The sequence below is a fragment of the Castanea sativa genome, chromosome 1 (assembly GCF_040712315.1).
Source record: "Castanea sativa cultivar Marrone di Chiusa Pesio chromosome 1, ASM4071231v1".
Taxonomy (NCBI): Eukaryota; Viridiplantae; Streptophyta; class Magnoliopsida; order Fagales; family Fagaceae; genus Castanea; species Castanea sativa.
Window position 1 is genome coordinate 17814974 of NC_134013.1, and position 24789 is coordinate 17839762.

The 24789-nt window shown below is 35.8% G+C and overlaps 2 protein-coding genes across 2 annotated transcripts; one reads left to right on the top strand and one right to left on the bottom strand.

Annotated features, from left to right (window-relative positions):
* Window positions 1-4046: 4046 nt before the first annotated feature.
* On the bottom strand, window positions 4047-5208 carry LOC142622461 (ethylene-responsive transcription factor ERF017). The gene has a single exon (XM_075795926.1). It carries the CDS (start codon window positions 5136-5138, stop codon window positions 4440-4442), a length of 699 nt encoding a protein of 232 aa, XP_075652041.1. The 5' UTR covers window positions 5139-5208; the 3' UTR covers window positions 4047-4439.
* A 4432-nt stretch (window positions 5209-9640) lies between these two features.
* On the top strand, window positions 9641-14106 carry LOC142621663 (uncharacterized). Its single transcript, XM_075794994.1, has 7 exons — window positions 9641-9880; window positions 10360-10840; window positions 11046-11362; window positions 11822-12097; window positions 12293-12880; window positions 13153-13244; window positions 13638-14106. The coding sequence occupies exons 1-7, from the start codon at window positions 9641-9643 to the stop codon at window positions 14104-14106; spliced, it is 2463 nt and encodes an 820-aa protein (XP_075651109.1).
* Window positions 14107-24789: the final 10683 nt, after the last annotated feature.

Consider the following 24789-nt stretch of genomic DNA (forward strand, 5'->3'; position numbering starts at 1 on the left):
ATAGTTTTCTTCCCCCCTAACATGGGTGTCGAAAGTGTAATCCTATGTCTCACACAATGTAATTATATTGAGGAATTCTTTTGGGGCGACTTCAAGATATTTGTTATGAGTTTTGAACCTGATATTTCATGAGATGAGACTTTAATTAAGAAACACTAAACCAACCTTTGAGGCTTGTTTACAATAATTTGTAAGGAGATAAAACTCATAAAAGAGACACATTAATGGAATCAATGAGAATCTTATATATGTTAAGGACAAGCTAAGAAGAAATGAGAGAATACAATATCGGAAATTCAACTAATAACTGAAGCAAAAAATTACGGGGCTCTTCAAGTTTTTTTATTTTTTATTTATTTCTTTATTTTTTTTTAACATAAGAAAATTAATATTCACAATTAGGGAAAATGGGAGAGTTATAGATCATAGATAATGTTTAGGTAATAGTGGATTTTTCCACAATGGCATTTCAGTGCGGTAATCTATGTATTTTCCTATAGGTACTACAAGTTTTACTACGTATATTGAACTTACAAATTGATGTATTACTAATTATAAAAAGACAATTCAAATATTCAGTTATGTGATAGTTAAAATCCACCAATCACATTTATTGCTATATCGGTTTGTGAATTTTATGTAGTAAAACTTATTGTACTTTTAGTTTTTTTGGTTTTAAAGAGCTCGTGCATGTGATACTTAAAATTATTTGGATTGAATATAATATGTATAGTGAATTCTACATCCGATTGAATAGGATATGTATATATTGTACGGGCTCATACTGAATTCTACATCAAATAATTATTTGGTCGAACTGGACTATATAATCAGACCCCAAAAAAAAAACTAAAAAAAAAACTGGACTTTATAAATGCTATGAGAAACTTGACTACTCGTTTTTGTTACTATCACGAGATTCCAGAAAAGGAGTCTGCGGCCTATCATAAAAAATCTTTATTCTAACATCAACAGGGTTAAAGTTTTCATTGAAGGCACACATGATGATACATCGAAGCAACCTAGTTAATTAGTGGCGCTTTTTGGGCATGCATAATATATAATAATATGACATGACAAGATTGAAAAAGAGATCGAGGATGAAGCTTGTGATAATTTAGGTTTGTCGTGTTACATATGCATTATTTTTAATTATTGATGATGATGCATATATGATGAGGTAATATATGATAATAAGAGTTGATTAAGGTGACGCAAGGGCTGATTTCTCATTTTTCGATCTGACTGATATGATATTTGATGAGGACTTGTAGCAGTCTACAAACGTTCCTCCGCGGTGAAGACCGCAGTCCTCGTTGACAAAACTAATCAAATGTCAACGTATATCTAATGGCGCGTGACACCCTTCTTTTTCATTAAACATTCATGTCATTCCATTCTCAAAAACAAAAAAACATAGAAATATGCAAGTTAATGCTACTTAGAGCACTTACATTCTGGATGTATAATAAAAAGAATGTATAAAATTTATATAATTTTGTCTAAGTTCAATCAATGAGTATAATTGTATAAATTTACAAGTTTGTTGTAGTAACTTCACAAATTTACAATGATATTATTCATTTTGCATTTAGTTTTTTATTATTTCTATACGTATCTCGATTATAAAAGATAATAATAGATGCAAATTGTTATATGTAAAAAGAAGAGAAACAATTAAAAAAATTAAGAAAAACAATTGCTCCTATTGTGTTTGGGAGGAGTATACTCAATCATTTATTTAAAAGAATAATAATAACAATGTAAATATTGTGTTTCTCCACTTATTGTTAATGAAAAATTTACCTATTTAAAAGGACATGATGAATATGCTCATATTGTGTTTGGGAGGAGGATAGTACTCAATCATTTATTTAAATAAAGAGTGATGATAACATACAATGTGTTTCTCCACTTATATATTGTTAATGAAAAACTTCCCAATTTAAAAGGACAAGACAATCTAGAAATTTTTCATACATGTTACAATTGTTTCTCATAATAACGTGCATGTCACGGGACTCCCTTTAGAGTTTAGACTCCAAGAAAAGAAAGACCCTCTCGCTCATGTCCACACTAGACTAGTTACCCCAGCTGGTTGGTATGTACCTTTACTTATAAGCCATTTCATGAGTTGACTCTAAATTTTACGCGTTCTTGCTTAATATATGTCGGGAAAAATAGTGTATTTTTGTTTGCCATGAAGTAAAGAAATTAAAATTGTGCATGTCTGCGGACTGTATAAATAATAAAATTGAAGTGCTAAAGTGGCACAACCAAAGCAGACAGGCTGTACTGCTTGAACTGCTTGCACTCAAGTGCTAACGATGAAAGGACTGACACAAGGTCAAAGGAGAGAGAGAGAGAGAGAGGATTGGTGATTTGTCACTGCTTACGGAAGTTTTTTTTTTTTGGAAATATTTTTATTGAATTATTTAAAATAAATTTTGATATTATTTTTATGAGAAATATAAAATGTTGTCAAAAAATTAGTTATTTGTTTTCTCATAAAATGTTTTTAAAAATAATTTTTAAATCAATACCCTTAAGATATTTATTAGCTTTTCTTATATAATTATTTTGAAATATAATTTTAATCTTGTGCCCAGATGGCGTAAAAAGAATTATCCACTATCAATATCCCAATTTTATTGGAAGACTAGCTTATCTCTTTTGTTTGTCCAAGTGATAAATGGCAATCTTTAATTTACCAATATGACATCAATTGATTTATTTGGTTTAATTAATTTAAAACACAAAATTTAGGATTGGTAACTAAATTTTGATGGGACAATTTGTAATTGGCTAAAAAAAAAAATTCCACTTCCTATAAGAATACAAGTAAATACATGAAGCATAAGATTGAGAAAATAAAAGAAAATTTAATACAAGGTCGTAGCTGTAATAGGTAATTGGCAACCTTAGTCCCAAACTGAAAATTTTTAATATTACATATATATTATTGTGTAAATGATTATAGAGAAGTTAACTGCCTTTATGCAAGTCTTGATAAATCAATTCACTGCGTAGTAGATGTGAATAATGAAAATATGGATATTAAGGACATCAATGCAGTGATGGCCACTGATCCTTTGATACTCAATTCAATGAGTTTTAAGCCATATGGCAGCATCCCACCAGGTCTCGTGCATAGAAAGCATTAGACCTAAGCCTCTTATTATTATTATTATTATTATTATTATTATTATTATTTTGAAATGGTTACAAACTAATTAACATAACAATAAATGTAATTAGTGTCACGTGAACAATATAAAACAAAAATATCTTTTTCTTCTTTTGGTATTGTGTTTAGAAGTTTATGTATGAATTCATAAGTTTACGTCATAATATTTGTTGTAGTTATAACATCACTTTACAAGTAACTCCAACAATATATAACAACAATTAGCAAACAATTAATAACCTTTGATAATTGTTAGACATATTTATATAAAATTATGAGCGCTTTTAATTACACACCAGTGTGTACTGACTGTACCGTACGTTCAACAAACAATTTTTCTAAAATTATTAGAAATGTTAATTACAAGTCCAATAACAAAACACGTGAACGTCAAACTAACATGCAATTAAAAATGATTACATGTCACTCTCGTATATGTTTCGTCTAGAATACTATACCGAACCACTCTCTTGCCTTTTTGTGGCCCAAAGACAACTGTGATCAAAGCCTTCTTTGATCTATTGATTTGATTGATCAATCAAATCAATAGATCAAAGAAGGAGCATAATCTGCGGCTTAATTGTCACCAAGATAAACCATCAATCATGCTAACCCACGGTTAAAAAGAAGAGGCGCAAAGTCCTCTCTATTTTGATATAAACAGTAAACTTCTTTCGCATTGGATTAATGATCTACACCTGCTTGTACTTCAGCACTTAACAAAGATTATGCAACTTGCATTAAAAATTGTAGAGTACACACTTTATGAATGTAATCAGAATCATCTGGAAAAAAGAAAAGGAAAAGTTTATTCAGCAAAAAAAAAAAAAAAAGGGAAAAGTTTGCTATTTTTGCTAGCTAGCTAGCTTAGCCACTATATTAAGGCCATATGCTACTGCATTGGATATTGATGATCTACACCTTGTACCTCAGCACTGATAACAAAGATTATGCAACTTACATTAAAAATTGTAGAGTACACACTTTATGAATGTAACCAGAATCATCTGGAAAAAAGAAAAGGAAAAGTTTGCTATTTTTGCTAGCTAGCTTAGCCACTATATTAAGGATATCCTACTGGTCGGAAAGTGAGATTGCAAATCTGAGTATAAGGAAGATGGCACAACAACAAAAAAACCGGGCCATTTTCCACTTGGTATGGGAAGGAACTCTCCGGCCTAATAAACTTACAAAGCGAAGAGTAATTGGCAAACGAGTCTGCTCGAGTTGGATAAGATTTCAGAAATTCTAGCTAGAAATTCCAAAGGAATGATTGCTGAGAATAAGCCTCAGCACCATTTTCATCCCCATTATCTTCAACAGGTCCTGGTAGTACTGGAGGATACAACATTTCCCCTGAATGCAAACTTTCCAGCCCGGAAAAAAGCCCAAAATCCGAGCTAATACCCATGTCATTGGAATCTAACATGCTCAAGAATGACCAATCCATGGCCTCATTGTTGCTATCCACATGGACTGTCCCATCAGACACAGATGAAGTAGAGGGCGTGTAGCATTGATCCACGACCATATGTGAACTAGATTCACCCAAAATTAAATCACTGTCTTTTGGTGGGTGCGAGTCCTTATCATCATCGTTAGCAAACCTAGCAGCAAGCACTCGAATTTCTTGTGGACTAAGAGTGTGCCTTCCATTAGCATTGATATTAATCTCCGGAGGAGTATCTGGGAAATTGAACTTAGCGTCTGGACCACGTAGACAAAAAAGGGCTGCATCGAATGCCCGTGCCGCCTTTTCAGGCGTGTCGTATGAGCCTAACCATATTCGCTCCCGGCTATTCGGAAGCCGAATTTCAGACACCCATTTCCCCCATTTTCGCCTTCTTACACCTTTGTATTTGGTGTCACTTTGCTCCGAATTAGGTTGTTGCACTTCCCTGCTAGAGCTACTACTACTTCTTGTTGTCGTTATTGTTGTTGGCTTTAACATTTTTTTTTTTTTTGGTTTGTGCAACTCTGCTATATGGTAAAGAGAGAGCGATATCAATTGGTGGGGGCGAACAGGTCTGGTTTTTGTAATGCGTTGGATAATGAAAGTGGCGGCTCTATATATAAGGTAAATAATATACAGTCGTTTTACTATATTTTGAAGTTGTCGAGAACAGGAGTAGAATTTCAAATGTCCAAACGTGTTTGATGCGAGTAACCCAAGGAGAGCGCGGAAAGAGCGGACACGTGGCAGTGAGAGACGCGGTACGGCCAGTAGGACTCTGAGGAGAATAGGAACACGTGAAAGTGTTTCTGAAAGATATCATTTTCTTTATGTCTAACTCGTGTGTTAAATGCTGATTTTGGTGGACCACACCAGGTCACTGGAGCTTTCCCTGGCCAGCCCCAGAGGATTCAAAGAATACTCTCACCCATGGGGCGTCCAAAACACTTTTAGTACTTGAGTCAAAATTTTTTGTCTCACTTTTTCTGTTCCACTCTATATTTTCTCAATAAAAATTTATCACGTATTCACCTAATTAATTAAATATTATCATTATTCACTTATTAATGTTACTGTTATTAATTAATAGTATTATTTAATTAATTAGGTGAATACGTGGCAAGTTTTTATTAGTGAAGTATAGAGTGGAGCAGAAAAAGTGAGACAGAAGATTTGGACTCTTAGTCCTTACCTTAAAAGGTAGAAAATAAGCATAGTGTTAATTAAGAGGATTATCAACACACACACACACAAAAAAAAAAAAAAAAAGCATAGGGTTAAGAGATCTAAGAGTGAAAATTCATTATGGAAGGGAATATATTGCAATGATATTATGCGTTCAGACTGGCAACAGCAGTGGACCGGGATAGTAATAGTCATACTAGTTGTGTTTGGCCTATACTGTCACATTAGAAGGTTGTCCCGTGAGCCAAGAAGCCTTAAAAGGGTAATGAAACCGTCCTAATTAGCGGTGGAGCAAAAAAATTTCTCAAGAGGGCCAACCCAAATGTATCATTGTTTTTTTGTAACTTTAACTTTCTCTATAAATGAGTATATCTTTATTTTCAGAAAATAACAAAAATCTTTTGCTAAAAAGATTTACTTATGGATTCAGATCCTTTAGATTTTCAAGCGTATTCTATCAATAGATTTTCTTAAATTTTAACAACACTTTAATGAATTAATGGTCTAGATTTTGCCATGTCAGCATTCCACTAACAATAATCTTAATTGTTTTATTTGTAACATTATTTTATTATTTTAAGAATATTGTTAGTGGAATGCTGACATGGCAAAATCTAAACCATTAAACCATTAAAAAATTGTTAAGATTTAAAAAATCTTTTTTGGTAGAGTACTCTAGAAAATCTAGAAGATCCAAATCCTTTACTTATATATTTTTATTAACTTATACTTTAAATGCTCCTAAAATTAATGACTTATATCTAACAAAAAAGTCAATATCAAAAGGAAAATAAAGGAGACAACAATAAATTAAAGAGTATTTGTACTTAAAAAAAAAAAAAAGAAATGGGCCATCACCTAAAATTTACTCTATATTTTAAATTTAAACATTAAATAGAGGGGGAGGAGGTATTTTTGGAAAATCTAGGGGAGCCATAGCCACTTAACCCCCCTCCCCCGGCCTATGGTCCTAACATGTTGCACATGCTGCGTAAGAGTATAAATACCCCCTTTATCAGCTTAAAGTGGTATGCATAAACTCAAAACCTCCTCTCATCATTTCACTTCCCCCCGCCCCTCCAATGTAGTACCATCTTTCTCATGAGGACTTAAATAGTACTTAGTTTCAGTAGAGCTTCATCTCCCACCAATCCATAATTTATAAGCCCTAAAACTATCTAGTGTTGGTTTTACGACCGCTTACACTTAGGATGTGTTTGATTTGGCGAAAAATATGTTCAGACGGTAAAATATTTTCAAGTGGAAATATTTTCCAAAAAAGCTCTCCCAATAACTAAAAAGTGTATCATCCCTGAATCTAATCAGGGTTCACAGTGGTGGAAATTATTTTTTGGTATTTGGTTGCGTTCCTCAAAATGCTCCAGAAAATTTTTTCAAGTGTTTAGTTGTGTTTCTAAAAATACTATAGAAAACATATTTTTTACTACTTTCTCACATTTTCTCGTCTCCCAAGCACATACAAAATAAAAAGGGAAATTTTAGATTAAAAAGAAAAACCATAATCGGGCACAAGTGGTGGTGGCGACCACCAACCACCGACGGGGTGGTTGGCCATCGAAGATCGGAGACGCTAGTAGGGGATGGTGGTTAGATGGTAGACAATAGGGGATAGGGGGTAGAGGTTTAGTTGATAAGTTTTGGATGAAACAAAAAATAGTCTATAGAAAATGAAAGCATAAATTAATTTCTGCCATAAAGCATAAACCAAATTTATGGTTAATTGTAGTGGCAGCTCTAAGAATTTTTTTTAGAGTGGTCATTAAAAAACTTAAATTATATAAAATTTAATAAAGAGTAATAAAGTAAGAGAATTGAAATGATAATAGAGAAGAGAAAGTAAAACGGATGATATTTCCTATAACTACCGACTATGAGTCGCTATGGAGAGCAAAATTATTATGACTGCAAAGCTAAAAAGAACATAACTATCAATACTACCAAGGATAACTCATACTAGCCACAAAATTTTTCTTGAGTCATTCTTTCAAGGAAAAATGAAATTAGAGATTATTTTTATGTAATAGGTTGAAAGTGTTACAAATTTGAATGATTATTTTTCTTTTTGAATATGTTTTTTGTTGACTAATTATTGTTTGTTCAAGTTTTGTTTTTGTTAGGGTTATTATTGTTGTTATTTGGGCATTTTTGTTGTTGTTGTTGTTGTTATTTAAGGTTTTTTTTTTTTTTTTTGGATTAAGGAGTTAAGGATTATATTTAAGGGGCTAAAATTATTTTTGTAGTAATGCTACATCTACAACATTTTAAAAACAAATCTTACATAACAATTTGTTATTAGTTGTGGGGACGAGGATCCCACATCTAATTTAAATGGGCAGTTAAGGTTATTTCCGAGGACGCACCTCGGACCTCGAGGACGAGCACTAGTTATGTATGGTGCATAAAGTTAAAACATCAAAAAGGAAAGGAAGCAGACTTGGCACGGAATACGAGAAGGATGAAAAAATAATGGTGTAGAAGCCATCCCTTCCACATTAAATACAAGACAACCGCTCCTCTGGCCGCATTAATAAGGAAGTGACCATAAATAGTGGTGGCACAGCTAAGATTATAGGATAAAACTTGCTAGTATGTTCTGGATGGGACAAGAGTTCTAGGAGTGCAATCTCAACCCTCCAAGTGTAAGATTCAGATAAGTTGTAGCTGGATATAAAAGCAAGAGGAAGATCGAGACGCAAGGGGAGAAAAAAAAAAATGAAAAGAAAAGAATCTATCCATCTGTAATCCCAACCTCGAACTAGGCCCAAGAACTAACACTTGTATTTTTTAACCAGTTCTTAAACTATGAATTAATAGAAGAAGCATCATTTCTTATTCAATTCTATGACGTAAACCTTCTTTGTTTGCGCATTGGATATCATAATTAGATTCGACTCTTTATCTCTAAACGAATTTATTGTGATAAAAAAACAGTAAAATCTTCATTTATTTCCACAAGTTGATTGACTGCTTTTTTGCCGTTACAATTGGCACCGTCTGTAGGAACTTCTTTGAATATCCTTGTGCAACTTCATAATTATGTCTAGTCATCGGCGGAGCGGATCGCTAGAGCCTATTGGCTCCCAACGTAGGGACCAGTTTGTCAATTTGGAATGGAGTAGAGATCGCCATAAGACTCATACTCATAGTTAAGGACCATCTTTTTCTTCAAGACGAATGGGGTAGCAGGAGGCTAGCCGTCAATCACTAGATGATGAAGTGCATGATCTAGAGCGAAAATTAGAACGATTACGTAGACGTCTTCGACGTAAGACGCGTGGGAGAGATGATAGGACTCCTTCTTGAGGCCAGTACTCGAGTTTTGGCAATGATGAAAGTTATAGGCCTAGGAGCAGGACTCCACCCATTGAGTCATTTACGTCATCTTCCTGACATACCTCAGGGCGAAAACACTATCGTAAGAAACCAGTTCCCCCACCAAAGAGGGGTCAAGGTCATAACGCCATGGGTAAAGCCCTCCTTCAAATATCCCATTCTCCCTTTTCTCAACGTATTGAGCAGGTTGAGCTCCCTTGTCGCTTCAACCAGCCTACTTTCACCATCACCCTGTTGAACATGTGACCCACTTTAACCAAAGGATGGCTATTCATTCCAATAATAAGGCTTTGATGTGTAAGGTCTTCCCCTCAAGCCTCGGACCAATGGCAATGAGGTGGTTTGATAGTCTAGCGGAATGATCGATGCATTCTTTTGAGGAGTTGACCAGGGCTTTTGGAGCAAGATTCCTGACTTGTAGCTGAGTTCCTAGACCTTTGGATTCGTTGCTCTTAATGTCAATGAGAGAGGGAGAAACATTGAAGACTTACTCCGATCGTTATTGGGAGCTTTATAATGAAATTGATGGGGATTTTGAGGATGTGGCTGTATGGACTTTTAAGGTGGGTCTTCCTACAAATGCTGATTTGTGGAAATCACTTACCATGAAACCCCCTCGGAATGTGCACCAATTGATGGACCGGATCAAAGAGCAAAAAAGGGTCGAGGGCAATCAAAGTTCCACCAAAGGTAAAAATAAGGTTTCTACCAGTGATCGGAGGGATAACTTAAGAGGTCGTTTTTCGTCTTCTCGACTGAGGAGGGAATATTATAATTAAGCGTCCCATGAGGTTGCTACTCCTCAAATGGTGAACTCGGTGTTTAAGGAACCGATTTATCAAGTTCTGGATAAAATTAAACACGAACCTTATTTTAAATGGCCGAAAAAGATGGGGGTGACCCCACTATAAGAAATCAAAGCTTGTATTGTCAATATCACCAAGATCGGGGTCATACAACCAAGGATTATAGGACCTCGTAGGCCTTTTTGGATCAATTGGTGAAAGTAGGCAAATTAAAACAATTTCTGCAACAGTCAAGTAATCAAGCAAACCGAGCTGGCAGTGGATCACACAATGGTGGCACCCCTTGGGCATCTTTAGGGACAATAAATGTTATTTTCGCAACCATGAGAGAGGAGCCTCACCTAGCTAAAGGGGTAATGTTGATGTCAACATAGGTGGAAGGCCCTGAAGGAGAAGCCTCGAGTAAAAGATGCAAAGTCTCGGATCAACCAATCATAGGATTTTCTAAAGATGACAAGTTGGGAACCATTCAACCATATGACGATGCTTTGGTGGTGACTGTACAGATATCGGGGTATGATGTCAAGAAGGTGATGATTGACCAAGGTAATGGGGCCGAGATAATGTACCCAAACTTGTTTAAAGGTTTAGGGCTCAAACTTGAGGATTTGGATCAGTATGATTCTCCGTTGATTGGGTTCAATGGGAGTTCCACCATTCCAAGAGGGAGGATCCGATCACCCTTTTTAACTAGGAATAGGATGGTAAGTATGGATTTTATAGTAGTAGATGCCTTTTTGCTGTACACTGCCATCTTGGCTAGACCGTGGTTACATGCTATGGTGGCAGTTGCATCCTCGTTGCATGTTAAGGTGAAGTATCCCACTAATGGAAGGGTGGATGAATTGGTGGGATGTCAGTCAACAGCTAGGCAATGCATGGTGGCATCAATTAATCACCATGTTATTGAGTTGAGTTCTTTCGAAGTAGTCCTGAGTTGTAGCAATCACAGCTAGGGTCACCAGTCTCCTTGGACTGTTCAATATCATGTGAGGAGTTGGAAATGTCACTATTGGGGAAGATGTAGATTGATATTTTCATGTTGGATCTCTACTCCCAGCAAAGGATAAAGCGCAGTTGGTGGGGTTTCTAAAAGACAATCTTGACGTCTTTGCATGGAATGCATATGAAGCACCTATGGTTGATCTTGAATTTATTTGTCATCATTTGAATGTTAACCCTAGTGGTACTTCGAAGAAACAAATACCTTGGCCGTCCTCAAAAGAACATGCCGAAGCTGTTAAGGACAAGGTCCATAAGCTTAAACAGGCTGGAGCAATTAAAGAGGTTTTCTACCCTAAGTGGTTGGCCAATACGGTGGTAAAGAAGAAGTCTAGAAAGTGGAGAGTATGTGTATATTTCACGGACCTCAACAAGGTCTGTCCAAAAGACCCATTTTCGATTCCCAAAATTGATTAATTGGTGGATGCTACATTTGGGCATTCAAGGATGAACTTCCTAAACGCTATCCAAGGTTACCATCAAATTCCTTTGGCATTGTCGGACCAAGAGAAAACTATCTTTCTCACTCCAACAGGAAACTTCCATTTTAGAGTAATGCCATTCGGACTAAAAAATGCTAGGTCAACATATCAAAGAATGGTGACGAGAATGTTTGAGAGTCGGTTGGGAAGAAACATGGAAGCTTATATTGATTATATGGTAGTGAAAAGTGAAGAAGAGATTGAACATTTGTTAGACCTCGATGACATTTTTGCAATCTTAAGGAAACACAAGCTGCGTTTGAATGCTTCAAAATGTTCCTTTAGAGTCGGATCAGGATAGTTTTAGGGATATATGATAACTCATCATGGGATTGAGGTTAACCCCGACTAGATTAAGGCCATTCATGATTTGCATCCTCCTCGGAACCCGAAGGAAGTTAAGCGCCTAACCGGAATGATGGCAACTATGAATAGGTTTATATCAAAGTCTGCAGAATGGTGTAGACCATTTTTCAAGCTATTGCATAAGTGGAAGGATTTTACATGGTTTGAAGAATGTGATAGAGCTTTTGAGGAGTTGAAGGCGTATCTGGCCCATCTACCAATCTTGTCTAGACTAGAAAATGAGGAAGTTTTATATGCTTATGTGGTTGTATCTCAACATGCTGTGAGTTTGGTCTTGATACATGTGGACGAAGGTGTTCAGAAACTAGTGTATTATGTCAGCAAATCCATACAAGAGGCCGAGATTAGGTATCTTCACTTGGAAAAAGCAATTCTTGCTATCATTCATGCCACCAAGAAGTTGCCTCATTATTTTCAAGTGCATACTGTGGTTGTCTTGACTCAGTTGCCCTTATAGGCCTTGCTCCGAAAATCAGATTATACAGGAAGGGTGGCCAAATGGGGGACCATGCTAGAAGCAGTCGATGTCAAGTACATGCCTCAAATAGTTGTGAAAGGTCAAGTTCTAGCAGATTTAGTAGTAGAATTTGTTGAGGAATTGGGATGCTCAAAGGTGGGGGAAAGACTCGAAGGGCCTGTGCATGTGGAAACGGTGATAACTCAGTGTACTTGGCAGTTATTCGTGGATGGTGCAACAAATAAAAAGGGATTAGGAATAGGGATTGTGATGGTTTCACCAGATGGTATTACTTTGGAGAAGTTACTTAGGCTCGGGTTTTTAGCAACAACTAATGAAGCAGAGTATGAAGCTTTGCTGGCAGGTCTGAATGCTGTACAAAAACTTGGTGGCAAGACTATAAGAGCATATTGTGATTCAAGACTTGTAGTTGGACAAGTCCTAGGAGAGTATGAAGCAAAGGATCTGAGGATGCATCGGTATTTAGGTCGAGTAAAGAGATTGTCAAGGGACTTTCATTCTTTTACGCTTGAGCAAATTCCTCAAGGTAAGAATTCACATGCTGATTCACTCACAACTTTGGCTACGGTTAGTAAGGGGATTTCCCTCAGACCATACTTGTTGAGAGTTATGTGACGCCTGCTTATAATGAGTTGCCTTTAGTGGAAATTAATTTTACGAGGGTAGGCCTTAGCTAGCAAGATCCATTGGTTGCATTTTTTAAGGATGAAATTTTACCCAAGGGCCGGGTTGAGACGAAGAAGGTTCGTAGAAAGGCACCAAGGTTTTGGCTTTCTAAGGACCAAAAACTATACAAACGCTCATACTCTGGACCATACTTGTTGTGTGTTCATCCCAAGGTAGTTGAAATGTTGTTAGAAGAACTACATGAAGGGATTTGTGGTAGCCATACAGGAGGCAAGTCACTTGCTCGTAGAGCTTTGACACAGGGGTATTGGTGGCCGAGCATGCAAAAATGCTTGTAGGAGTATGTTAAGAAATGTGATCAGTGTTAGAGGTATGCTCCTAACATTCATCAGTTAGGAGGACTGCTGAACCCACTGAGTGGTCCTTGGCCTTTTGTCCAATGAGGATTGGACATTGTAGGAACTTTCCCTAGAGCCATAGGGAATCAGAGGTATCTCCTAGTAGCTATTGACTATTTCACTAAGTAGGTAGAAGTTGAACCACTAGTGAATATCTGAGATCAAGATGTAAAAAGGTTTGTATGGCGGAATATCGTCACAAGATTTGGGGTCCCGAGCATCCTTGTTTTAGATAATGGATTTCAGTTCGACAGCAAGGCTTTTTGAAAATACTGTTGCGAATTAGGAATAAAGAACAGGTACTCTACTCCGTCATATCCTCAGAATAATGGGCAAGCTGGGGCCACAAATAAGGTTATACTGGACGGTTTGAAGAAGAAATTGAAATATGCAAAGGGAAAAGGGGTGGTTGAGATGCCTCATGTTCTGTGGACCTATCGCACAACACCAAGAAGATCCACGAGTGAGACCTCTTTTTCCATGACCTATGGAGCTGAGGCAGTTATTCCTACAGAAATAGGGTTCCCAACTCTAAGGTCCAACCAACCCCTTGGTAATGGCAATGAGCAATTCCTTGCTCATAGTCTTGATTTGGCTAAGGAACTAAGGGAAATGGTTGCAGTTAGGTTGGTGCAATATCAACAAAAGCTTAGGCAGGGGTTCGAGAGAAAGGTAAAGGTTAGAACTGTTATTCCAGGGGATTTGGTCTTGCAAAAGGTTGTTGGGAGTGCAAGAAATCCTTCTTGGGGAAAATTAGGTCCTAATTGAGAGGGGCCATATCAATCAACTTCAATAGCAGGAATGGGGCTTATAGGTTAAAGGATTTGGATGGACTTGTTGTACCTCGTCCATGGAATGTGAACAATTTATGAAAGTATTATTTCTAATCTAGCAGTATTGTAAGGATTTATATTTTATATGCAATCAAATGTATTTTTAAGATTCTTCTTGTCTCAGTTAGATTATTTTTTGTGTTAAAAGAATCTCGGCTAGGTTCAACTCCTCGGATCACCTGCCTTGGGTAAATTAACACTTAGATTAGTTTTTTGTGTTAAATAGAACCTCGGCTAGGTTCGACTCCTCGGGTCACCTGCCTTAGGTAAATTAACACTTAGATTATTTTTCGTGTTAAACAGAACTTTGGCTAGGTTCGACTCTTCGGGTCACCTGCCTTGGGTAAATTAACACTTAAATTATTTTTTGTGTTAAACAGAACCTCGCCTAGGTTTGACTCCTCGGGTCACCTGCCTTGGGTAAATTAACACTTAGACTTTGTTTGTTGTGTTCAATCTAACCTTAGTTAAGTTTGATTTCTCATATCACCTACCTCGGGAAATTAACACCTTGGTACAAGTACTTTATTATATATGGGCATGGTAAACAAATAGTACATCATAAAAATATAAGTATAGGTGAGTAAGACAAGGTTTTAACAAAAGTTTTCCATTAAATGAAGTTCAAGAGGGTACATATAAAAGAGAAGCTAAGTGACGACAAAATGCCTTCTACCAAAAAAAAAAAAAAAACAACAACAACAACAAAAGTAACAGATGGTCCCACTGTGACATTCCCTAGGCCTTAGGAGTCTTTTGTGTCCCTGTTCCTGTGATGGGCTGCGCTTCAGCAGTTGGAATTGGAGCAGGGGGAACCACTTTAGGTGTTGAGACAGTTGTGGAGGAGTCTTCTTTTGTTTGAGGCACCTTGGCTACCACCTTGGTGCTTTGTGGAGTAGCTGCACTGGGCTTGGAGATAGGTGGCTTGATTTGTCTGGTTTTAGCAGGGAAAGTGGTGCTTGGCTATTGTTAAGCTGGTTTGGATTGGGCTAGAGCAGTAGTGCTAGACTTTGGTGGGGGGTTCTTAGTGGAGCTTGTTAGAGTTGAACTATGAGTATTAACTAGAGGCTGAGTAACTGGAAGTGCCCTAATTGTGGAGGGTGGAAGGCTTTCTCCGGATTCCTTAGCTTAGAAGTAGGGTTTACTCCAGCAACATTAAGGGCCTCAATCTAGATTTGAAGGCAAAAGTTACGGCATACAACAAGGAGTTGAGATTTGAGGTGGACCTCGGTCTCATTTTGCCTTTGGTCATATGTGGTTTGCTCAATCTTGTTCATTTCCTCATCCTTCTAGCTTAGACTTTTCTTCAGCTCAAAAATGGTCATTTGAGCAATTGCTAGTTGGCTCTCTACCTCCCTTAAGTGTAAGAGTTGCTCTTGGTCTTGTTTCTTTGAGCTCTTTATTGAAGCTTTAGCACTCTTTTTAGCCTTGTCGCATTCTGTTAACTTGAGGAGAGTTTTATTTAACTTCTTGTCTGTTAAGGCAAGAGACTTCTACGTGGTATAGCATTTGGACTCCTCTTCTTTCAAGTCACAGAATGCCTGATCAACCCATTCTTCCACTACATGTGCTGCTTGGGTGGCTTGTGCATGAATAGTTAAGGTAGAAATTATTAGGAAAGTATGCGTAGAATGGACAAGACTGTAATAATGGAGTTTTAGAAGTAGAAAAGTGAGTGTAAAGAAATCTTACCAGAGCTAGGTCCCTCTTTACAAATAGAAAGAGTTCATGCTTCTTCAGGTTCCAAAGTTCATCCTTATCTCCAAGGAGAAGGAGCACTTGCTGCACAGCATTGGCCATATAACCCATTCTCCAGTTGTTGAAGTTTCGGTTTAAGGAATCTTCACGGAGAAGCGAGCCGTCCAATTCAAAGATTGGATTCCAATTTGGAACTCAAGATTGATGCTCAGAAACAACTTCCGAGCTTTCTCCTCCCCCCTCCCCTTCTTTGTTGGGCTCGGGTCGTCTTTGCCATCTTGGTGGGCTCAGGAAGAGTCTCCTCTTGGACTTCACCCTCTTCGATAGGGCCTTTACCTCCTTTCTTGTCTCTTTTTTGTTTTTTATCAGCTAGTTCGGTTTGTACAAGGGCAGGAGGGATTGGAGTTGGAGGTCTGGGAACTATCAGGACTTTGGGAGCGGTGGTCCCAGCATTGGATTATAGTAGAGAGAGTAAATCTGGCAATCTCTTTTCTATCACCATCATGTCGGGCACTTCAGTAGCCTCTTGGTCCTCACTAACTAGGGCTGTAACTAGACACAGGCTGAGTCCTTCCTCCTCGATCTCGTTTGTATGGTAAAAGACCTCAAAATCCTTGTCTTGGACGGAATTTTTAGTATTCTCCTTTGAAGTATTGTCCTCAGATTCTATCTCGGCTTCTTCTTCTGAGGATGTAATTTCTTCTACAATTGGTTGAGAATCCTTGGAGGTAGGAAGCTCGACTAACTGTGTACCCGTTGGAGGAGGCTTACTTATTAATCCTTCAATAGCCACGTCAACTAGGGCAAGACGAGAGTCTCAAGCCTTGATTACGTGCTTGGATACTTGAAAGTGATTGGAGATGGATTTAAAACCCAGAATCACATGCGCTGCGCGGAGCTAACCGTCCTAGTGCAGGAAGATCTCAGACCTCAGAACTCGGTTCAGTAGATCGAAGTTCACCAAGCTTTGTCTCTTGGTAGTGGCTTTTTATTTGAGGAAAAGGAATTAAGAATTCATGTTTGTTTATAGGCTGAATAAGCTCAAGTTTTAGCAAGTTATATGTATATACACACACACACACACACAAAATAAAACGATGGAATGACAGATATGTAAATAAACTGTATATAGAATTTCCTAAGCTAACATTGACTTTTTAAGTGTCCCTAAGCCATCCCACCTGGAGTTCCATCTTTGATAGGACAATGGAGTCTATCATGCCACTCCCCTGAAACAATGAGAAAATCATCGTCCATGCCTTTGTTTGTCTCGGGAAGACAAGAGATTAGCCTAACGGCGGGATCCCTAGATTTTAGGTAATACCCTCTGTTGACACCTTTTTGACAACTGTACATCCAGTTTACATCATGATGGGTAAGGTATATATCCAACCTTTCATTCAATGCATCTACACTACTTAATATTCTAAATATGTTTGGAACACATTGAGTAGGGCACAGTCTAAAAGGATTTAAAAAATCTCTAGTGACTCTACCCACAGAAATCCTCAGACTCCCTTCAATGAAGGTAATCATGGGAATCTCAACGGCTCCAGTAGGCCTCTTCTCGTGCCATTCACCTATGTTGCAATGTTGTATTGACACATTGCTAGGAATCCTATAGTATCTCTTAAACTCCTCTCGGTGTTTGGAAGTGTTAACTAGAATAAAAGATCTACCCATTTGGGAAAAAGAAAATGAAAAATCTACTAGTATGAAAGAATAAGGGAAGAACTCTTGTTAACAAAAATGCACACTTACAAATTTGGGGAAGAAGGACTTCTCGGACGAAGTTATCAAGTGTGGGAGCGTGTTTATGTTCTTTTTTTGCTTTTAGGGAGGCGAAATGGAGATAAGAACCTCACATATCTCTCTATATATAGGTTGTAAAAAAGGAGCGGTAACCTTCCCGCCCCTTCTGGTGACAAATTTAGAGTCATTTGATCACAATCTTAGTGTAGAATGTGGGAAACAGCAAGCCACATGTTGCATTTATTACAGAGTTGTGGATTCCGAAGCATTAGGAGTGGGTCATAATCAGTTGAAAGAACGTACACACGTGGGAACCTATTTGCGAGCGGGGTATTATCAACAACTTTTGTTAGCCAAAACCTCACTTTTCTAGGCCGGGAACGAAAAATGAGGTTCTGGGGGGCTATTGTGGGGATGAGGATCTGACATCTAATTTAAATGGGCAGTTAAGGTTATTTCCGAAGATGCACCTCAGACCTTGGGGACGAGCACTAGTTATGTGTGGCGCATAAAGTTAAAACATAAAAAAGGAAACGAAGCAGACTTGGCACTGAATATGAGAAGGATGAAGAAAGAAGGGTGTAGGAGCCATCCCCTCCGCATTAAATACAAGATAACCATTCCTCTGGCCACATTAATGAGGAAGTGACCATAAATAATGGTATCACAACTTAGATTGTAGGGTAAAGCTTGCTAATATGTTTTGGATGGGACAAGAGTTCTAGGAGTGCAATCTCAGCCCTCCAAGTGTAAGATTTAGATAAGTTGTAGCTGGATATAAAAGCAAGAGGAAGATCCAGACTCAAGGAGAGGAAAAAAAAGGAAAAGAAAAGAATCTATCCATCTGTAACCCTAACCTCGGACTAGACCCAAGAACCAACACTTGTATTTTTTCACCAATTCTTAAACTGTGAATTAATAGAAGAAGCATAATTTATTATTCAATTCTATATCGTAAACCTTCTTTGTTCACACATTGGATATCATAATTAGATTCGATTTCTCATCTCTAATCGAATTTATTGTGATAGAAAAACAGTAAAATCTTCATTTATTTCCACAAGTTGATTAACTGGTTTGTTGCCATTACAAGTGGGTTAAAAAGTGATGTTAATATTGGGTCCATATTAGAATTAGGAACCAATTTCCATTTATCACATAAGATTTTGTTGTGAAATTAATGTAAAAATTTTGTGAATGCACCATTACTTTTATTTTTATTGAACCTAAATTCTGGTAATTCTCAAGTGAGGGTGGTCAATGTTTTCATTAGGGTAGTCAAAATAGGTTAGTTTAGTATGTGTGTGTGTGTGTGTGTGTATACATATATATATATATATATATATATATACATTTTTTGGTGAATCAGGGTGGTCCTGTGACCACCTTGAGTTACAAGTGGAGCTGCCCATGGTTAATTGGAAAACAATTTCTGGCTATCACCCTAAATACCTATAAATGTTGAAATATTTTTTGGAAATCAATTTCCGTCAAAACAAAACTTGCCTTAATTTTGTTTAATTATGTAGTTTGAGGAGCTTATCAAACAAAGTGTGAGAGACCACGCTCTTGGCCCGTTTTATGGAATGTTGGGCCGAATCCACGTGGATGGGTGGAATTGTGTTATTGTCTCTCAAAATGAAGGTTCGACTAGTTATATTTTCCCTTTTAGATCAAGGGTTTTACAATAGAGTCGCCACTTATTTAATTATTGGAAAAATAAGAAAATCAAAATTGAAAAATTCCTCATTTTATTAATTTTCAATTGAATTTACATTGATCATAGGAAAATTACATAGTTTTGGTCCTAGATACAATCTAAGATAAAGTACATGGCTTTATTTCCTAATTACAATCTAAAAATTGAAAATTACATGGATAAGAATTTGATCTACTAACCCTTGATTTAAGTTTGAAGGCTATGTTACAAGATGGGAAGATGTTAGGCAACCACCTTGCCTGGTGAAACCGGTCTTCTAGACTATGGTGGCCAACATTCATATCACATCATCCAATATGTTATCCATAAATTTGCATGTTGAATTTAATGTGTGTGAATGTGATAAACCCTAATTCAATTTATTAAGCATTGCATTTGGATTGAAAAATAAATTCTAGTGAATGTGTGTGTATGGTGATATCCTAGATTCAAGGATTTGAAAGAATTATGAAACAAACATGTTTTTCACATTTTTTGATATGGATTTAGGATCAAAACTAGTACATATGCATGAACATGTGATGAGCAACAAGAACATATGAAGAACACATAAGAACATTCAAACATATTCAAGAGAATTTAAATAATTACTATCATGCTTTAATCCTAAATTCTTATCATAAAAACACAAAAAAACAAGTTAGGGAAAAGGATTATACCTTCATGCAAGATTTATATGGTGGATGAGGAGACTCTTGAGGGAGGTCCTAAGGGTGGAGGAAAAGAAGCGTTAGGAGAGGAAGAGTGAGTCTCACTCAATATCTTGAGTCTCAAGAAGATCAAGATATGACAAGACTACTCAACTTCCTAAAACTCAAGAGAGGAGAAGAGAAGGGGTTTTTGTCTTGGAATGAAAGAGATGGGGGGTTTATATAGTAGTGGTGGAGGAAATATGAAAGGAAGGCCATTAATGAGGGTTGACAAAGAATCATGAGCCTAGACCTCATTTTAGCCTTGGGGAAAATTTGGAGTATTAAATGTAGAGATTTGTGGGAGTGAGGAGCAAGCCAAAATTCGGTTTTCCCGTAGCTGCTGTAACAGCCTGTAAAGCCAACTTTGAAAAATCATATCTGACTCAATTTTGATCGGAATTGTCTCGTTATTGTGCTCAAATTGAAGCCTCGGATGTCTAGTTTCTTGAAAAATTAACCTCATTCACAGATTCAAAATATTATTAGAGATATCGATGAAATAGTGAGCAGAGATCATTTGTTAGAAAATGGTTTCAGCACAATTAACATTAATAGGTCCCAAATTAGCTCCCAATTAACATTAAATGGCTCCAATTACTCTCGTTTCAGACTTAATTGATTCCAAATTTTCCTCTAATTAAAAGATAATTGCACAAATTACTCATTAAATAATTAATGTTTAATTATCTAGTTAATTAGGTATATGCAAACTTACCATAAAATGTAGTTCTAACCAATCAAATTATGACACATCATTGATCTCAAATTGATTATACATATAACCAATTGAAATCAATTGTTCATAATCACATATGGTCGGACTCAATTTGTGACAGTGCATCTCAATCATTAAAACTTGATTTGATAATAACTTTCAATCGGGTGGTCCGATTAGAGCTTATGACCAGTCGATTTGATCGTTACAACATCAAGATCATTTTGATGAAATGAGATTAAGGATCTAATGACTAGAATCAAGATGCATATTTCTAAGATAAAATTACCCTTTTACCTTCTATGTGAGGTTAAATGCGGTTTGCAAAATGGGGTGTCAACACAAAGAATTGGGGAAAAAAAATGGAAGTAGTTCTTGATTTAGTGGTAAGATTAGCTAGGTTGAATTATTGGCTGAACTTTGATGTTATGAATAATAAATATATTTTATTAAACTTATTAACATGTGAACTTAAATATATTTTTCATTTTGAAAAAAATTAGGATAGCATTATAAAGATTTATATAAAGTCAATTGTCATGTAAACTACCCATGTATAAAATAAAAAAAGTGTTCTCAAATTTTTTTTTTTTTTTGTTTATCAAGGCATGATTAGTTTTGTTGTGAAAAAATGCTTGATTACTGAAACCTTTTGAAAAATAAAAAAAGACGATGCTATATTTTTCTGAAAAATAACTTTTACCCACACAGTACACACACTTGGATTTCTAACTGAAATCATGACTTGAAGAAATTTGTCACAATTTCAGTTAAACGATTGCTCTATCTCTTTGTCCATAAATCTCACAGCTGGATTAGCTTACATGGTAGTAAATTGGGTGGAGTAAGGTCACCTTATATGAAGCGCGTGCCGTGGAGTTGTTAATGCTCTTCCTAATGATAAAGTGGGTTGCGACTTTTTATTTTTTGAATGCAAGTGGGCTGCAACTCTTTTTTTTTTTTTTTTTTTGAGAAACAAGTAGGCTCAACTTGGTTTGGCTTTTTTTTTGTGAAACTTGGTTTGGCTTATATCCGACCAAGAAGCGTATATATATATCCGACCAAAAAAGCAATAGGGTTAAACTTTTTATATTTGTTAATTATTAATTGGATATCAGTCCAATTTGGCTTAGTAGTTATCGGCATGCGGGGTCCAAGCAACGAGATATTAGTATTACATTATAAAATTTACGCTCACAATTTTTTTGGCTTAACTTTAACGTGGTTATTTATGCACAAAAAAAAAAAAAAACTTTAACGTGGTTATTCAGCAAAAATAAAAATAAAATTAACTGGGTCAATCATAAATGATAAAAAAAAATAATGGATTTATATAAAAATAACAACCAACTAATTATATAATTTACTGCATAGAATAATTGTGAAAAATAATATAATAAATATTATAATTTGAAATTTTAGAATAACTCATAGTTATGTGTTTCCATGAAATTACTCTCTCACAATTATTGATCTCATAAGATAATTTTCTGTATAAAACAAACTTTTATTCCAAAAGAGATATTATTATTATTTGGTTTTGTCTTTCATTTTGCGCGTTGGATTTTAGATTTCAGAATTTAACATGCTTCCAGAACACTAGGCCTGCTCATATATTTGACTCGGGCCCTGAATCAACCAATAAAAGCTAAAAATTGAAGGAACTGAAATAATGCTCATTGAAAGTCGGCAGTCGGCACTTGATCACCAACTTCTCTTCGAAGTGTATTTTACTAACGTGTACTCCTATAATATGTTAATAAATTATTTTTAAAAATATCTTAATAAAAAATGAAAATATAACTAAATTTTTTGACAGATTTTAATTTTTCTTAAAAAAAATTTTAAAAACAGATGATTAATATATATTCTAAAAACATACATTAACCGGACCAAAAAAAAAAAAACCCTCCCCTCAAAAAGAATGCCCTTACACAAATCTTTGACCTCTTTTTTATTTACCTGTTTGGGTACTGATGAAAAGGTCAGCGTTTTGCGTTTTGATCTTTTTTTTTTTTTGAGAACTATGTTTTGGCTTTTTAATGAGTCTCGTGTACTGTTCATGAGACTCACAAACTTCATTTTTTAGCAAAATTTTCATTAAAAATGGGTCTTACGGCATTATTTACATATTTAAAGATTATTTTATTACAGTATTTTCAGTTTTTAGCAAAATAAACAGCATCTAAACACACATTAAGTAGAAAATAATTAAACAATGATTTGAAGTACTTTTTGGCCTAACTATATATTCATCATGAGTTAAAGAGAAGTCATATTTTGCAGCAGGTGAGCTTAGCCTTAAATGGATATTGGATTATTGGTGGTACAAATTTGTACCGCCAATAAATCGCTAATGGCAGTTTAAAGTGCCATTTATCTGTTCTTCAAAAAGTGGAAGAAAATTTTGGTCACAATAACAACATCATTTGGCCTAATACTAATAGTAATAAGCATCGTGCGTGTCCCCTAATGATCATGACTCATTAGCAACAATGGCCAGCCCTTGTTTCGTTTGCATTCGCTAATTGCCAGTTAATAAGCAGATTCTTTGACGGGTCTAAGGTTCTAACATCATTTCTGCTTCTACTTTCTTGGAGACACAGAGAATATTCATATTCAATATGTTGACTTTAGGTTCTCATAAAATAATAATTGACTTCGTCATCAAGAATAATATTATATAATTCTTAGGTCAACAAATTGACTCCATTATTATATTCTCTCTCTCTTTCTCTCTTATACACAAGGAACAGAGATTTTATCAAAAAAATATACACAAACAAATATATGTTGGTAAATATGACTAACCCTAGCTAAAGGAACTATGCATTCTAATGCCTAGTGGGTTATACGCGTTACTCAAATTTAGACTATTTTTCTGTGTTGTGGTGGGTAGGTGGGTATTATTTAAGTACTCAATTTAGACTCGTAATCCAAGGATATGACTCTTGTTGAAAGATGATTTTTATTATCACTTGAATAAGATTCACGTTTTACCTATTTAGTAATGTATTTCCCTGGTTTTTATTTTTTCCAATACATCTTCTTTCATGGTCATAATGTCCAAAATTTAAGGCAACCAGCTAGGTGAACAAACCATGGAAAAAATACTAGGTGTGGACCAGCAATATTACCACATTTTATTAAACGATAAACGATCTCTCAACCTGTCAACCAATTAATATTGAGTTCACATTCTAATATTAGAAGAAAACCATGGAAGAAGAAGAAATTTCAAAGCTAAAGATGCTACCTGCCCTGTCCTAGTTTAAGAAGAAAAAGCGACCGACCTTTACCAACCGAAACCATTTGTCTGTTGTCAGTTTGACTTGGTGTAAACACGTAAAACATCTAGTTAATGTATGCTCTCATTTTAAGGAACTTTTTAAGAGAAATTGAAAAGGATATATATATATATATATATATATATATATAAGTTAATCTTTTTTTCATTTTTTCATAAAAAGTTTTCTTAAATGATTTGTTAGTGTATATTACACGTTAGTAAAATTCATTTGTAAAACTTTTTAAGAGTTTTAATTTGTGTAGACACTGTAATTTTCGACATTGAAGCGAACTGAAATAAACAAATGAGTTAAATTGCAAATTCCTTCAAGTTAGGAGTAATTTAGATTTTGTCCTTTTAAAATTTTTTGGAACGCCTTAAAAAAACACTTTTTTTTCCCCCATGTTTACACACAATTTGTTAAACTCAAATTTACCAATTATAATGTGTGTGTATCTTCCATCTCTACCTCCTTCCACTCTAGACTCCATAGGCCATTGTGTACGGGACACGTTGCCATTGAATTGCTCAATCAGCACCTTCACTCCACCCGATTTGTTCATAGTTTCTTCATCTCTGCATCAAGTCGTTAACGTCCGATCTACACCTAGCTCCATCTCTAATATTTGGCATCTCTAACTTAAACTCTTTTTTTGTTTTTGTTTTTGGGATCTCTCTAAATCTCTTAGTACGTAATAGTAATTAATTATATAATTATTTGATTATATCTGTCCCTCTCTTGTTCATTTTTT